This window comes from Rattus norvegicus, chromosome 8 (assembly GCF_021556685.1).
Source record: "Rattus norvegicus strain SHRSP/BbbUtx chromosome 8, alternate assembly SHRSP_T2T, whole genome shotgun sequence".
NCBI classification, from domain to species: Eukaryota; Metazoa; Chordata; class Mammalia; order Rodentia; family Muridae; genus Rattus; species Rattus norvegicus.
The window spans coordinates 81,957,828-81,975,851 of NC_141541.1; the positions used below are offsets into that span (position 1 = coordinate 81,957,828).

At 39.1% G+C, this 18,024-nt stretch overlaps 1 protein-coding gene across 2 annotated transcripts in view; it reads right to left on the bottom strand.

The window, feature by feature from the left end:
- Positions 1 to 5,236: 5,236 nt before the first annotated feature.
- Unc13c (unc-13 homolog C) overlaps positions 5,237 to 18,024 on the bottom strand; it is a 449,047-nt gene continuing 436,259 nt past the window's right edge. The window contains exons 31-34 of one of the 2 annotated variants that reach the window (XM_087560698.1): positions 10,695 to 10,787; positions 9,432 to 9,591; positions 5,749 to 7,031; positions 5,237 to 5,683 (exon numbers count right to left, since the gene is read on the bottom strand). In XM_087560698.1, the coding sequence (XP_087416824.1) occupies positions 6,746 to 7,031; positions 9,432 to 9,591; positions 10,695 to 10,787 (539 nt within the window). In that variant the 3' untranslated portion in view covers positions 5,237 to 5,683; positions 5,749 to 6,745. 2 annotated transcript variants of the gene reach the window in all.

The window sequence follows — 18,024 nt, forward strand, 5'->3', positions numbered from 1 at the left end:
AGGGAAAAACAAACAAACAGAAGGAAACAAGCTCAGGAAAAGGCACAAGAAACATAGAGGCAAAGACACATTCAAGAATCCCATCAAAACACAAACCAAAACCCACAGTACATATGCAAATGTATAGGGTAAAAAATTAAAATAAATAAAACAAAATTAAAAAAAAAAAAAAAGCCCAGACAAAGAACCTCCACAGACTCTGTTGAGTTGGTTTTCTGTTGGCTGCCTCTTGCTGGGTTATGTGGTCTACTTTTAAAAAGTTTGTTCCCAGTCTGGAGAGATGGTTCAGTTGTTAGGAGCACTGTGCTCTTCCAGAGGTCCTGAGTTCAGTTCCCAGCAACCACATGGTGGCTCACAACCATCTGCAATGGGATCCGATGCCCTCTTCTGGTGTGTCTGAAGACAGCTGCAGTGTACTCATCACATAAATAAAAAGTAAATAAATTAAAAAAAAGTTTGTTCCCTAGTAATCTGGCTTTCACTAGTGTTTTCTGCTCCCTTTTAATCTATATTTTTATTAATTTTGTATCTTATCTTTCTTTTTGTTAATTTGTCTGTCTTATTTCTCTAAAGAACCAATTTCTTGTTTTCTTAATTCTAAGGGTTGCTCTTTTAGACTCACCTCTGTCCTTAACCTGTACTAATTATTGCTGTTGACTGTGTTTAGGTTTGTTGTTTTGGATTTCTAGAGTCTTAAGGCCCATCATTAAGTTGTTTAATTGGGACAGTTCTGGTATTTTTAAGTAAGTCCCCACAGCTTTAGGTTTCCCTCCTGGACCTGCCTTAGCTGCACCTGATCAATTAGGTAGGCTGTGCTACCAAGCTACTTTCTATTGATGCTTTTTTGAATATTTATTATTGAGATGTGTTTCTTAGAAACAACATAAAATTAAGTCTTATTTTCTTAACCCATTCAGTTAATCTTCATTGTTTAATTGGTGAGTTGAACTCATGTCAGTAAGTAGTCTTTGTGAATACTTTGTGAATCCTCTGTTCTGTACAGTAACTCACTGCATTCTTGATGCCAAGATCTAATTCTCATTATCTATAAAACAACCTCGAATATTTGTTGAAAAAAGAGAAAAGTGTCTCAGATGATATAGTATAATTTGGATACACTTTTATTCTGAGTTACAGCTCAACCTAGAGCAACTGTATAGTCTCTATAGTTATGTTTGGTTTTGATGTAAAGTAACTGTTGCACCACATTGAATACATAATGACTAACACATATGCTTTATCTGGGTTATGAGGAAAAGCTGTGAAATCGATAACCATGACTTCATCATAAAACTGAAGGACCAAACTAGTATCAATACTGTATTTATATTCAATTTAGTAAAAATATTTAACTATGTTGACAACCCTTTTTAGTACATGAGTTCATCCCTGATATGTAAGGGATTTAATTGTTAACAAATTGCCCTTGAACATAAAACAAAGTATCTTTAATTACTCTCGTGTCTCTGATAGTTACATGTTTTGTGTATTGAATTCTATGTTAGCATGAATAATTTCCTCTGGGGTGGGAGAGGTGGCTCAGTGGTTAAGAGTGCGCTGACTTGCTCTACAGTGAATCCAAGTTTGGTTCCCAGCACCTATGCAGAATAGTTCACTATTACCTATAACTCTAGCTCCAGGAAATATGACACCTCTGGCCTCTGCAAGCATTTGTACTCATGTGTGCATATATATACACAGGCACACATGCACACACATAGGTACACCCAGTTTTATTTAATTTGGGATTATAGTTTAATTTCTTCCTCTGAATGTTTCCATATACCCTTTCTCATTTTCCTCCAAATTCCTGATCTGTATTTTATTGCATAGCATGAAAATATGTATATATTCATACATGTATATTCACAAATATAATCTGTTCAGTGGCACAAGTCATGTAGGAAAGATTATGGTAAGCAAGTGAGTTTTCTGGAGATGGCCCACCATTTTTCATGGCTGCGATGAGTGTGCTCTGAGAGGTGTGGAGCCCAGAGACTTTGTCCAGGATTGCTTCTTGTACCTGATCTGCCTTTCCTGCCACGATTACATACCTAGTGATTCCTGGGCATTAGCTCACCCTATTGATCACTTCCTGCAGATCAACATGAATGTTCATGAATTAACACTGTTTATACTGAATAATGACCTTATAGAATTCCTTATTTGATTCAAATAATGTTAGGAAAAAAGTTTAAAGAGATGGTTTTAGTTTTTTTGCCAGAAAGATATTATACAGTTAGAATCAATATTAAAATGTGCCCACTCTGCATAGAATAGTAAGTAAAGGTAGCATAATGAGTACAATGAGCTTTCATAAATTGCACGAAGAAGAAAAATAGGCTTGGAATAGATTTGTGATCAAAGAAAACCATTCACTCTAGGTCAGGCCCAAGGATGAGGCTACAGGTGTGCACTATGAAAAAGCAAGGCCATGTGAAACTATTGCCTTGAACTTATAATGAGCTTATGGAGTGGAACACTGCTTTGAGCTTACTATGGTCATCCTTCTGTAACTCCCTTTTGTGTAACATTGTATCTGTGAGGTAGTTTTATAAAGAACTATTGTCTAAGAAGGTATAAGAAACTGAGAAAAATAAAGTGTGCCTGGGATCTGCTCCTTCCTCTGTGTGTGTGTGTGTGTGTGTGTGTGTGTGTGTGTGTGTTTGTGTGTTTGTGTATAAGTATCTGTCTATCTATTTATCTCTCTATATATATCTATCTGTATGTTTGTACATACGTACATATATACATATATGTATGCATATGCACTTGTGAAATAGATGAAACAGATAGTTGCACCCAGTCTAGTGTTAGTGTGTGTGCATGACTTCCTCTTTATCCTCCTTCTTTCTCTCTGGCTCATGAGTTAATGAGCTCCAGCCTCTCCCGTCCAAATCTGAGTGCTAATATTTAAAAACATTTAGCTTGCTTAGTTTACATTCTAAAATACTAAAGCATTTTTATTGGCATTAAGGTAATTTCTAAAAATGCTATCTCCATACTATAAATTGAAATATTTTCAATTATGTAAGTTTGATACATATTTTCTTTATGACAAGTAAAATTATAGGGTACAGCATGAGTTTTGATATATGTCTTCAGCGTCAAATTTCCAAATCAAGGTTTTGAATACATGTGTAGCCTCACAAACTATTTTCAGTGTGCCAAAACAGTAAAAGGCCTTTACTTTTCAATTTTTAAGTCTCAAATGCAGTTTGATTACCTATAGTATACAATAGATCTCCTGGGTTTCTTTCTCCTAACTCATATTTTGTATCCTTTGATCTCCCATTCCTTAGCATCTGGTGGCCATTATTTTGTTCTCCATTCCATGGATTCAACTCTCTCAAATTGTGGGTGTGAATAAGCACACCCACTGTTTCTCTCTGTGCATGGCTTTTCTCAATTAACCTTCACACATACACACACACAGACGGTCACAAATAATAAAATTTCCTTCTGTTTCTAAAGCAGTCCACAGTTATATACATACATTCTTCTCCTATCATTCCATTGATAGACCAATGATTAATCAAAATCTTGAATAAAATAACAATATGTGGATTTTTAAAATCATTGTGTATACAAATGGGAAAAATGATCTACAAATAAAAAGTGGGTCTATGTAACCTTGCAAACCTGCTGCAAATTGAAAATAAAAGGAATTTAAAATCAATATATATTAATAATGGGAATCTCTCTTCGTCCCTGTCTCATATCATAGATTTTGAGCCTGTCAAACATTGGAAGCTTGAACCAGAGAGACTACTGACCAGAGATGCCTGAGCATCAAGGACTTGCTTCAAAGGTGAGTTGAGTGAATGTCAACACAGGTCAATCCTGCATTGCAGGGAATCCTGCGTGCTCAGGAACCTTCCATGTGGTGAAGGGAGAATCAGACCTACCCAGGTATGTTCCTAAGTTTCCTATAAATATGATCATGCTTCATTATTTGAGTGTAAAGAATAAAGGTGCTGAATTAGTCCATAGAAAGGCTAGGTTGTATAGTCATTTATTAATTTTGAGATATTAAAAGAATAAAATAGCTATCCTTTCAAGCATTAAAATGAGATCAAAATGGAAGATATTAAGCTGGGATTGTCACTTATAAATGTGGTTTATTTAAAGTTGTGTTAACCTATAAAGTAATTCAGAAGGGAATGACTTTGTGCAGGCTATGTCTGGGATATCTTATTGATTACCTTAAATAATTAATCTGAATGCCCTTGAATGGTGACTGCTACATTAAGGTTTTCAATATTTTTCCTTTCAATATTTTACAGCTTTTAGGTACTTGAAACATGAAGTCTACCTGCACATGAGTGGCAGGATTTGGCATTTGTGTATTTTATCTGAAGTGTCACGAATAAACTGCCATACAACTCTGGAGCCACTGAGTTGACAGATCACAGTAAACTAGACCTTGTGTATGATCATAAAAATACAAGGATAACAGAAACATAGCTGCCTTTGGAGGAAGAAGCTATGAGGAACTGAAGTTATATCCACTTCAAAGTTAGTATCTGTACTTTATGATAGTAAAAACTAGCCTGAATTCACACTACTACTCTTAACGTTTAACGTACAGTGTGTATATAGTTAAAGGTGGAAGGAGGGGCAAGAAGGATAGCTCAGTGGTTAAGAGCATTTGCTGTTCTTCTGAAGGACTTGGATCAGTTCTTAGGTCAGACAGTTCACAACTGCCTGTAACTCCAGCTCCAGGGCATCTGTTCCCTTCTTCTGGACTCCATGAGCATTCACACTCATGTGAGCATATATAGACCCACATGTACACATATTTAAATAAGACAAAACAAAGTGATCTAGTTAATATAAGCAATATCCTTTGCTCATCGTTTCTGTGAACTGATCTGTGTAGCTGTGTTCTGACCAGTGTTTCACATTCTAACATTAATGAACTCCTACTATCATGACTAAATCTAATAAATCCATTACCTACTAAAATGATCATTGATAATAACCAAAGCTTTTCTTTAATAATGCTGCTGCCTTGAATATATCTAACAGTAAATCTTCATAGGTTTAACACTGTCCCACAACCCGTACTGGGTCATTAGATTACTTCTTCCTACTTTCAATGCATTATCTTACAATATACAGTTGTCTATGTCCTCACATACTGAGTGAATATTAATATCATATTACTAGTGTTTTATCATTATTAGGTAATGAAAGAAGTAGGCAAAACAACCAAAAGTGTTTCATGAGCTCAATACACATCCATTTATTAATGCATATGCCAGCGATTGCATCATACTAGGCATTTGGAAAAGTCATTAACAAAGCAGTCGCCTAAGATCGAACACAAATTAGTCAATCTCACCAGCTTGTGTGTTTTCAGATCCAGAAGCAGAATGGTTGAGAGAGATGGCACTAAATCGCTCTGCTCCTCACATACTAAACCAGCATGTTTGCAAAACACAGTCAACAATGTAACAGCGTCTTGATCCTGGGCACATGGGGAGTCTCCTCACAGCTGTGGCTGTAAGTTACAATGACAAAGTGATGTTCTGCAGCCAAATATTTAGATACAGACTCTGGAAAGTCAAATCAGAAACAAAATCCAGACAATGCAAGTATCTGTAACTAAGTAGCATTTGGGGCATATAAAGAAGACGAGTTACAAAATCACGAGTCATTGACTTTGATTTTATTTTACATTTTTCCGGGCTGGAGAGATGGCTCAGCCGTTAAAGGCTAGGCTCACAACCAAAAATATTTTACATTTTTCCCTCCTAAATACATATGAAGTTGTGAGTTTTTGGGTTTTTTTTTTTTTTGCAATCTATTGTAGTGCTGCATTCAGCATAAACCATTGAATATCTTTAAAAGAAACATCTGGTTGTAGAGTGAAGTAGTCATAAGTATATTGTTAGTATTTTCCTTCCAACAAGTTACTTATCAAAGGAAAGTTAAACAGTTCTTGCATTCCATGACTTTCCAAAGAATGAATCAGGGTAAAGCTGAGACATAATGCTACATGGCAAATGCATTAGGTTACCTTTTTTTTTTCTTTTCTTCTTTTTAAAATTACAAATGTGATGGGGGTGGGGCTGGCAGTTTTAAAGAACACAGTTTCATCAATGTAGTAACCATTAACAAACTATTTAGCATTGCTTTGTGTAAGTTTTGCCTCGAGAGCATTTCTTCACAGTGATATTTTAGAAAGGTTAGGAACTGGTCAGCATAAAATATTTCCCACCTTTTCTATTGTAATTTGTATGCAAAAATCATCACAATATATCTGCAACTATAAAATTACAAACTTTCTAGAAGTTGCTGCATTTCTAAGTGTGGTAGAAAACTGGATCTGCAGGGTGTCTACAATAAGGTAAGGCTGAACGGAACAGAAGAAGTTCAGTCAAAAATGCTTTCTGATAGGTCGCTCTAAATTAATCTAACAAAGACAACCAATGGACAAACTCAAGAATGTATTTTAGTTTTCTTCATGGAGAAGAAATTGGTAATGAGAAGAACATTGTAAAAGATTACCTTGATATTTCACTTTACATCATAATTTTGGCACTTCATGGAACATTTATTTCTCAAAGACCAGAACTGATATAAAAGTTGTTCACATACATTGTAGACATTGTGGTTGATTACTGGCAAACATCAAAACGCAGTGGGTTTAAACATTCCCATGTATTTTCACATGCATGTAAGGGTCACACAATGGGAGTTTATGAATTCTCAAAGATAGTATTTGGAAGTCTATGTTTCAGGCACTCTCGTCAATAGACCTCGTTTCAGACTTAAGTCTCACAAACTCTTTAGCGACATCGTCACTGGTTCTCTGAGAGAGTATTCGAAGGATGGTTAAACCAGTTTCATCCATAGAGAGATTTTTCAGGAGAGGGTACCATGCCCCGTAGCTCCCTTTCTCTGCTATATTCTGTAACTGAATGACTGTCATTCCAATTATTCGATCTTCTCGGGCAAAGCAGTAGTCCTTAACTGAGAGGTGAAGTTCATAGGCTCCTGGGCGGTTCTCATTACCCAGAATGCTGTATAAATTAAAGACATAAAAAATGAATCAAATTTCTACTCGTGGTGCTGAAATACTGTTAAACTTCACATATAGCTTGCTATATGGCCAGGTTTATTTACATATTAGAGCATTGTTAGATAAATATTGCTTGGAAATCAAATACATACTTTCCCTTAGATATAAAAATGATCTTTATTGCAGATGCAGCAGACTTTTTGACATCATCCTCTACAATGTTCTGAGCTACACTTATAGATGTCCTGGGGTATCTGTCCCTACTTACCTCATTGATGGTAAGTGTATCAAATAGGGTTGGCAAATGAAATATTATGTTGTATTTAGTTATTAGATACAGAGACTCTTGATTAATAATCACAATAGAACCTGGGTAAGGGATACTGTTGGAAGAATATATGTGCTATTTCTTTGTCAGCTACTAAGGGTATTTACCTCTGACTCCCAGAGAAGCTTCTCTATCCAGGAGCCTTTTCTCAGGAGAACAGACATTCCTAAGATGTATAATTGAGGCATATCTCCAGGGTACATCAGTTTCAGCAGGGGCTGGCACTGCAATGGTAATTCTCCCCTTTGATAACAGTGAGCCTGTACTAGTACAGCCAAGGACAGCGTGCTATATACAACAGCATGTCAGGGAGGTAAGGGGTGGGATGCGGGAATATTTTTCCTCTAGCCCTTGTTTTAATCAATCAGATATTCCCATCTTTCTAAAGAATACTCATCTGTTTGTCACCAGTAGCAAGTTTCAAATTCCTGTTTCTACTTCTAGGCATTTTATGTAGCCAAATGTTCGTCTACAGATAACATTTGGGTATTTGTTTAGAGGCGAATTGAAATCATACAAACAGGCAAGAATATGGTATTCTGATGAGTAAAAAATAAAAAGACAAAGCAAGGAGTGGCCATATGTGTTAAACATGATGGTCTTCCCAAGAATATTGGTTATGGTGCCTTCTGATATTACAGCTGAAACTTTGCCCAAGTGATTTCCAGAAAGTAGATGTTGTAGATGTTAAAGACATTAAAATTAGATCAAGGTTCTTGTGTGGCTTGAAGTTGGAAGGTTACCGTCCTGTGAGCTGGTTTGTTAGCACCACTCTGGTTATTGGGGTTCTTGATACATATGGGCAGGAGACAGGAGCTCACAATATAGCCTTGGCTAGCTGGGAACTTACTAGGAGACCAAGCTGGAATTAAAGGTGTGTGCCCAAAGTGAGTGAGTTAGTAAAAGCATGGCACTTTAAAGGGAATGTTTGGTGGTGTGGAAATCTCTTGGGTTCTGTCCTATTTTTTTTTTTTTATGCATCACTAGGTCAGCTCATTTAGACTTATAGGAATAAGATTATAAGAGAGAAAATTGCCAACTTAACCAATTATGTATTTGATATATCTTCTTAACATGCCAAGGGATTGCCAAATGCATATATTTAAAAAATAATTCTTGCCGTCATTGTCACCTGACCTAGGGGGTCATGCCTCAGACCTGGGTTATGCTTCCACCCTTCACCTCACAATGGAATGCTGACACATGGCACTGCAATGCTAGAGTTTGCCACATTCCACCTCCCAGCAGGTGGTGGAGTATAAAAGGACATCAGAAATAAAGTGGGATCAGGGTCTTTGCTACATTGTTTTCCTCTTATGCCTGCCTTGAGTGGGCTGTTTCCCTCCATGGAAGGTCGCTTAAGACATTTTTACTACCCCAACTTTGGTGATGTCCTTCCATGCCTAGCTTTCAGATACCTCACAGTCGTCCTGTATAGACATGTTTGTGAAGCCGGTCTCAATTGTCATTAAGGCTTGTGTTCTACAGATGTAAATTCTTCCCTCACATTCAGAATGTTCATTGGTCTTTCCTTCTGGCTAGTAACTATTCTATCTCCTGCCTGGACTATTGCAATGGAAATGTACATAAAGGGTATCATCCTGTACTTGGTCTGGTTTCCCTATACAACCACCACCACCATTTAAAGACACATATTTGCTATTTGCCCCTTCATTTGGAAAAACCCTCTAGATCCCCACCCCCTCAAGAACTGAAAATTAATTATACTTTCAAGTGAGGGTTTCACCAAGCTATTTAACCATCCCCTCTTTCCTATTATATCTTGTTTCTTTATACATGGTATCCTTTCACTTGGCCATGACAAACAACTGAAGGAAGACATTTCTGTGATAGCGAAAGCCAGCGACTATCTGAGTCCAGTGCTCAGTATCCATAACACTGCCTGATACGCACAGCTGCTGTGGTAAGGGATCAAAGCCCAGCTTGAGTTGTTTGTGAAGAATAGGAGAAGACAGGTGGGTTTTACTTTCCACCCTGGCTCCTCCAGTGGGCTTTAGCTGCAAAACAACTAGCATCCAGTTAAGTGAACTAGCGCTATTTTGTTTGACTTACAACTGGAAGGTTTCGTTGTACTTCGGTGACCACGTGTTACTTTTTGTCTTTGTCCCTTGTTTTCTCTTCTTGTCTCCCAGGCTGGGTCCTAGCATGCACACTTCCACAAAGGGGCGGAACATGGCGGTGGTCTGCCAGTTTAGGTCATTGATCGCAATCACTGAAAAGCAGGAGCAGAGTTTTAGCAAACGAGTGTGTTGAAATGAGAGCTTCTGCCTCCTGGTGGGGAACTTGGCCTTGGAGTGCACATGTGCCCTGACCGTACCAACAGGGAATCATGCCACCAGCTGAGACACTGGATGCCATGAATGGTACGGAGACAGAAAGGTAAACACCCTGAGAATTTTTCATGTTAGACATTAGGGAAGCACAACCTCAAAATATTTAGAAAATAGATTAAACGGAATTCTATGTTAGTGCACATAAATTCAATATCCATGCAAAAATCAGATCATAATATATTAAAAATACTTTTATAGCCAGTATTATTTACAAAACTTCATCATGTCATTTAGTTTGTTACTTCTTTCCCAGCTGTGAATTCCGTCACATACCAAATGCTGTGGCCATTTTCTATTTCAGGACTCATAAATGATTCTAAATAAATATGCTTACGTCCCCCTGCTTGGTCTTGGCGATCAGCAGAAAAGTATCTCAAAATTTCTACTGCTGAAGACTGAAACTCTTGGGCTTGATATGTGCATAAGTTTAAAAGACTCTGAAGGATACTGACACCAGGTCTTATATCGGCACAAGTGCTCCTTGTTTTCCTCACATATTTTTCATGTAGTCTTTTCTAATCCACGGCAGTTTCAGAACGCGGTGCAATTAAAACATTGGGAGACCACATTGGATACTGGAAATGACCAAGGCCACAATAAAAACAGAATATGGCATGCTCAGCGAAGTGGTGAGATATTTAATGAAACCCTTCAGTTGGAAAGCAGTGCCCATTGGTGTTTATAGCATTGAGACATTTATTAAGGAAGAAAACTAGTTAGAAGTCCCATAAAATAAGCAGATTCTGTGAATATAGTCAAATATAATTTCTCGAGTTATATTTGACTAAACAATAAAACAAATCCACTTTTGAAATTTAGTTACCAGCGCATCAAGTCTTTACATGTTTTGTTTTTCTGAAGACATTTTGTGTCCTGGAGTAGTGTACATTTAAAAAAATGTATGTGAGAGAACGGATAGCTTTCGTAAGATTTCCGTGGATGTTGAAGGTTAATAGGTGCTCTATCTGAACCCCAGATGTACCTTTTACAGTGACTTTATGCTCTCCAGTCCCTGGGGTGGTGGTGACATCCACATGGACAGAGATCTGGCCTACAGCATCTTTGGAGGAACGACCTGCAAACAGAAGAAACATACTGGCTTGAATGTTCAGACTACGCATCTGTGGGGCATCTATTTTCTTTGCCTAGGGAGGAGATAGTTATTCTATTAATATCTCATGTTGGACACTGATTAGTGCTCACAGAGTTTACAGTTCGAGTTGAGTAGAGCTGTCCTTAGTCCGGTTAGTGCAAATACTAAATGCTATACACTCAGTGGAAATTCATCAGTTGCCGAATTCCTACCACCGTGAAAGTGTTCAGTTCCCCCTTGCGGGGCCAGAAAGCCATGCAACTGGGTGTGTGGGGGAGTGAGGTCAAAATCTCCCTCAGACCAGCAGGAGTAGGACTGCTTCCTCCCTGCTTTGGGCCTGTCTGTCCTCCACCACCCTTGAGATAATCACAAAGCCTGCTGGTCAGATTACAGGTTAAGCTTCCTTTCTCCCTAGAAGAATGGATCTAGCAAGCACCTGGAATTCCTCTTCATGCAAATGAAGCATTCCCAGCCCCTCAGCCCTAGTCAATAACCCACCCTGAAAACCCTTACTTTTATAGTCCTTGTAGCCCCCCACCCCAATAAAGAGAGTTTTCCTACTGAAAATCATGTGGAGAAGACTGTTTCTGAGACTCATGTTGACTGAGATCCTGTCTAACCCACTGGCCTGCCCAGGCTAGCTTTGTGCCTTCCAGTTCAGCCCAGGGTGCAACAGCATCTTGCTATCTAGAGAAAAGCAGACCAGAGCCAGCACCACTTCTCCTGGTTGCGTTGTTACTTTGTACTCTCTTGTTAGGAAATTTCTACCCAGTGACATAGCAGAGCCCTGGGAACTAATACAAAGTGACTCTGAATGCCAAGCTCCACCCCCTCACCCCATAAAGCTCAGCACAGGACAAGAGCTACCAAGTGTTCTCGACATATGTGTGCTTAGAGTGTACATATCTACATCATCTACAAGGTAGGCAAGTCCATGGTCACAGTGAGTCATGGGCTGAGCGGACCTAGAAGAATGCTTGTTGTTTAGGGTGAGATAAGTGAATTCAAGCCATTGCTGCCATCTTAAGCATCTGAGACCCACAGAATCGATTGTGTTGTTCAACCACAGTTTTCTGACTTGTAAATTGAAGAGAATGCCAACCACTTCCTATACCCACACTTATTAATATATCATTTATAAACACAAATTTGAAGCATATACACTATTAATTTTTACCATGTACCCTTTCCACTTTAAAAAAACTGTGACATTGGCTTCCTAGTACACTGTATACGAAGCTGCTACCAACTGTTGTGTGGTCTGGAACTTCATAGTGCAAACAAGGAATCTCTCTTGAAAATGAATCACTGAGATGTTTTAAGTGAAGTTATCCCTATTGATATGCAACACGATTCTACTTAAGAGACCCTACAGTTCCACCAGAAAATGCTTAGATTTAACAACCATTTTCAGTAAAGTGGCAAGATACAAAATCAACATACGAAACTGAGCATCTTTCACACATACCTATAACCTATAACAGGCTGCCTGAGAAATGAGGAAAGCCATCTCATCATCCCCCTTCTCCCAGTAAAGGTCCCAGGAATAAACTCCACCATAGAAGAAAGATTTATAAGGTGACAACTTCAGGGCCCTGACAAGAAGTTAAAGGGGACACCGGATGATGTAGAGGCTCCTAGATCCTGGGTGAGTAGAATTAACACTGTGAAGAATGGCCACGTTACCAAAAAGTCACCAACAGACTTAGTGAAACTGCCATTAGAATTTCAGTGACAGCAGATATGGTAGCAGAGGCAGGTTGGGCCTCATTGAGTTTCAGGATCGTGCCAGTACAGCCAGGGCTTTGCAGTCAGACCGTGTGTCAAAGAATAAAATCCAATGGCATTCTTTACATAGCTAAAAGATAATTCTTTAAAAAAAATGGAAACATGAGAGACCACATAGAGCCAAAACAATCCTAGGTAGAAAGCATATTTCAGGAGATTCTATAACTGAGTTCAAACTATGCTGTGTGTTAGAATTAAACGAAGTGTGGTAGTAATAGGAAAAACAGGTAAACTAATGGAATGAGATAGTCCAGAAATAAATCCACACAGCTATGTGCATATGATCTTTGAGAAAGGGTATCAAGGACACATACTGAGATTTGGTTCAGGAATCCTGAATTCCTGAGCTTTCCAGAGGAAAATGTAGAAAGTTACAATTAAGTTGTAGGTACAGGCAAGGATGTTCTGATCAGGACTCCCATTGTTCAAGAAACAGTCCTAAGAGTCAATATACAAGACCATGTGAAATTAAAAAGTTGCTGTGTAAGGGAAGCCATCTTGGCTAGCTATACTTCAGACATCTAGACTATATAAAAAAGAATTAAAATAACTAAACATAAACCCACAGAACTGCCGGTGAATAGGGGGTAATAAGATTACTAGTTTTCAAAAGGAACATAAAAGGCCAATAATTTTTTTAAAAGAATGCTCAGCATTCTATTCAGAAAAATACAAACAAAAACTACTTTATGATTCCATATCACTCCATTCATGATGATCATGACCAGAAAGGCAAATGACAAGTGCTGGAGAGGCTGTGGGGAAACAGAACCCTTGTCCACAGCTGGTGGGAGAGTGAAGTACATCCACCGAGGAAGTTCCTAAAACATTAAAACCAGAACTACCACGTGACCCAGCTATACCTCTCCTGGGCATATACCTGAAGGAGCTCATACCCTACCACAGAGAGATTCGCTTGTCAATAGTTGGGGTGCGGGGCATAGATGCTCATAGACAGAAGAATGGATAGGGGAAATGTGGCACAAATACACAGCAGAAGTTTTCCTCAGCAGTTGAGAAGAATGAAATTTGCAGGAAAATGGTGGAACTAAAAGGTTTGCGCTGAGTGAGGTGACTCTGTCTCAAAGACGAGCCAAGTGGTCTCATACGTGGATTCTCTTGTTTAATGTTTGTATTTACCTAGAGAGTGGGATGTGAGATTGTGTACTGACTCTGAACCTAGGTTGGAGACCACAAGATGGGAATGAGGTGTAGAGGTAGGGGGAGATCTCCTGGGAAATGAGAGTAGAAAAGAGGTGGGGGGGGCACAGAGGAAGGGGAGGAGGGAGGGAGGGGAAAGGTGAAAGGGACAAGAAAAAACAAACCCACATTTTGTTTGAAAAAGGGCATAACGAAGCCTGAATTTTTTTGCAAGCTAATAACCCCGAGATGTTGAGTATTTCTGGTAAACGCTGACTGTTGCCACAGGGATTTAAAGCCATGCTTCTATAGTCTGTCAGGAAGCGTCTTCCTCTGGTTTGTTGCACAAACTAGTTTGTTCACAGAATAATTGTCCTGAGTGGAGCTGTGTGGTATGCCACTTTGTAACCTTCTCGTGATGTATGACTTTTCATGACTCAGGGAGCCAGAGTCTTATTTGTAGAAGTTGAATTTCTAGCACTTCAAATGAAGCCAAAAGGTTCCGAGGATCTCCAGGTTTCTAGCTAGTGAAGAACCAGGATCAGGATATGAACGGAGCCTGTTGTTCACCACTAGAACCTCTCTTTAGCCTAATTTTGGCATTGATGGGAAGAGCTTGGAATCACTATGTAAGTACATTTTCAAGGGAGGAGGAGGAAGCCCCCCTCACCCCGAATGGTTTCTATTAGTAACAACAACATAGACAATGAGAATGTAGACTGTGACATCAGTTGGGGAGCATTAGGGTACATAGCTAGGCTCATGTGATTTGAGAATAGGTCTTGGTAAGATAATTTTATACCATTCTTAAACCGGTAATAACCTTATGCTAGAGTTTTTCTGTGCAGGATGGATATACCTCTTACTCTGTGCTTGAGTTTTCCTATGCAGGCTTGACCTCCCTCCCCCACAGTCTTTAGATAGTGATTACATTTATAAATATGTTTATATTTATTGTTGTTTTGCCTCTGTGTATGTACATGTGCTGCATGGGTACAGTGCCCACAGAATCCAGAAGAGAGCATCAGATCCTCTGGAAATGGAGTTACAGGTGGTTGAAAACTGCCATGTATGTGCTGGGAACTGAACCTGGGTCCTTTAGAAGAGTAGTTAAATACCCTTACAGCTACCTCTCCAGCCCTGTATTTTACATTTTATATAAACATATATAGCACATATTAAAACTTCATTCTTAATATCTTATCTTACTCCATTTAAAAGCAGATAATAAATGTACTAGGAAAACCAGTAAATTTTAGTAATGGAATTTTTTTATTAGAATATTTTCACTTAATCTTTTGAGACTTGCAAATTTATAAACATAACTATGACATAGTAACCTAATGTAATGGAGAAGACATTTAATCTTCCTATTGATCACTTTGGCCAGATGTATTGGCTTTACTTCTACAGCTGCAATATGTGATAATGTTAAAAGCAGACATTAGTTTTTCTCCTCTGGGTTCTCAATTTATCATCTACCCTTTTCTCTTTGCTCCAAGAGTCTTATAATCCATGTGTAGCATTAGTTGTTTGCCCTACACTCCAGAGTCTAGATGGGTTTGGCTATTGGGGAATCCTGGCAGGAAGAGAAACACAGGTCGTACCAGGTGTTTTCTTTAGGTTCTGTCCTGTGGGGTCCCCGTTGATGGCTGGATTCTATAATGCAGTTTATACAAACAGCCCAATTTAGGTGTCAGTTTCTTCTCCAGCTCTCAACTTCCTGTACAGCTTTTGTCAAAGAGAAGCTGTAAGAGCATGCTGTCTCTTCTGGTTGTATTGCACCCTGCCTATGTGTTTGTATACAGTTTCTATTAAGTTCTCCCCAGTTCATCTTGGACTGGTTGTTCCTGCAGGTTGTGGAGTTAATAGCATCAGTGTGCTATCACAGAAAGGCCTCTACTAGATTCTTGTAGATGAATGTCATTGGTGAAGGAACTAAACTTATATACACTACTTTGTAGCTCTCATCATGCCTGCCAGGCAGGAGGAAGGAAGGAAGGAAGGAACGCCTATGGAGGCTTCTGAAGATTGATTTGGAGATGTCTTATGGACAAAGGGAACTGAAGTGACAGCTGGGCAGCCAGTAACTGTAATTTCAGCTGTGAGGGATCTGATATTCTGTACTGGATTCTGTGGGTACCCACACACAGGTGCCAGCATGCGCGCGTGCTGAAAACCTTATTCTACCTTTAAATATTTTAAGATTGATAAGCACACTATTTTATAAGCATGCTATGGGATCCCAGGAAACCATGTGGTACAGTTTATTGTTTTAGACATAAATCTGGTAGAGTCAGTTGTAGGTCTTCTTACAGGAGTCTTACTATAGATAAAAAGCCTGACTCTCCAAAAGGCCTTTGAAAATCTAAACAAAAGGATTGACTTTCAATACAAAAATCAAACTCCCCACCCCCAAAATAACAATAATAAGATTTGGGAGGCAGAGGCCAGAGAAAATTTTCAATAATTAATATTATTTGTTCGTATTTGAAGTTAGAGATAATAGAAACCTGGCCATTCAACCTTGCTTAGTGCCTAAGAACTGTTAGTATGCAGTCAACTAGTCACAGTCTGCTTCAACACGAACCATGATAGCTAGCAAACATGAGTGTGTGGGGTGAGAGGCTTAAGGATTATTCTAAATGTTCCTGTGGTTTCCTTTCCACCAGGCATGGTGAGGAAAGCAGACTTACACTGAAGGAGTCCCTTAGGATTTCTCTCCTTCTGGGCAGTTACTTCAGTCAATACAGTAGCAGGGGGAACTGACAAGTCTAGGTGAGTGCAGAAGGGCTCAGATCTTTGCAACTCTAGCCTCAAAACACTGGTCCTGGCAGTAAGGAAAGTCAACTGAGAAGTGGGTAAGGAGAGCCGGGTTAGTTATGTATTGAGCCGTCATGTCTGAGGATGAACAAACACATGAAATGTAGTAAGGGGATTTTGAAATGCAGACTACAAGACAGAACTCAAGGGAAAGGCTTAGAGAAGAAAGTTTCCCTTTGGAAATGGTGTTCCTAAAGCTGCAATAAAATGTGGAGTCAGAAATTGCATAATAAAAGCAATTTTCTCCAGGAGGAAGTCCTGAATTCTAAGAATAAAAAAATTAAATTTGTTTCAGAAAAATTAATGAAGCACAAACTACACTAATATCTGGCTAGTTGAAATGTTTAAAATTTACAGATATAAGGCAAATTGTCTTACAGATTTTATAAGTCTCTAAGAAATAAAGAGTCCAATTGGCTGTTATTTTTTTCTCCCAAAAGAGAAATCTAGAAGGAAATGAAGCAAGGCCTACTGTTATGAAAGAGTCTATGATCCTAGACTTTTAAATTTAGTCAGTTGCTTCTCACGTATTTATGTACAGATGAAATTCAAAAGCTAAGGGATAATTTAGTATTGGGCCAGAAAAATGACTTCTAAACTGAAAGAAACCAAGACTGGCAACATCCTGTAGTCCAAAGCATGACAAAGCATGGCAATGACCATGAAGCTTCTCCTCCTCCTCCTCCTCTCCCTCCTCCTCATTGTCACCATCATCACCACCACCATCACCACCACCACCATTGGTGTATTATGAGACTATGTGCACTATGTGCACTATGTACCAGTAGAGGCCGAAGGTACTTGCTTCTTCTAGATAGTTCTGAGACTGACATGGGTACTGGTACTAACACTCAGGTCTTCTGCAAGAGCAGTATGAGTTCTTAACTACTGAGCCTTGTCCCCAGCTCCAGTGATGACCATTAAATATAAGGATATATTGTACTGTCACTGTCTGTTGAATATTAGTGGTTATATCTTCCCTGCTCAGCTTCAGTTTATGAGAGTCATATACTGCATGCCTCTTTCCAAAGAAGAGGCTGCAGGACTAGAAGAACAGGGATGGTGGGTGGGTTGAACAGGAACGTGGGAATGATGGGTAGGTGAAGCAAGGCATGATGGGTAGGTGGAACAGGAGCGTGGGAATGATGGGTAGGTGAAGCAAGGCATGATGGGTAGGTGGAACAGGAGCGTGGGAATGATGGGTAGGTGAAGCAAGGCATGATGGGTAGGTGGAACAGGAGCGTAGGAATGATGGGTAGGTGAAGCAAGGCATGATGGGTAGGTGGAACAGGAGCGTGGGAATGATGGGTAGGTGAAGTAAAGGATGCTGTGTGTGTTGAACAGGACCACAGATGCTAAGGAAGGATGAACTCTTCCATACTAAGTTTCTTTCAAAGGTTTGCTCTCTTGGATTTAATGTTAAGTATTTTGTAAATCACTCAGTGGTTAAGTAATACATCTTGGTGGA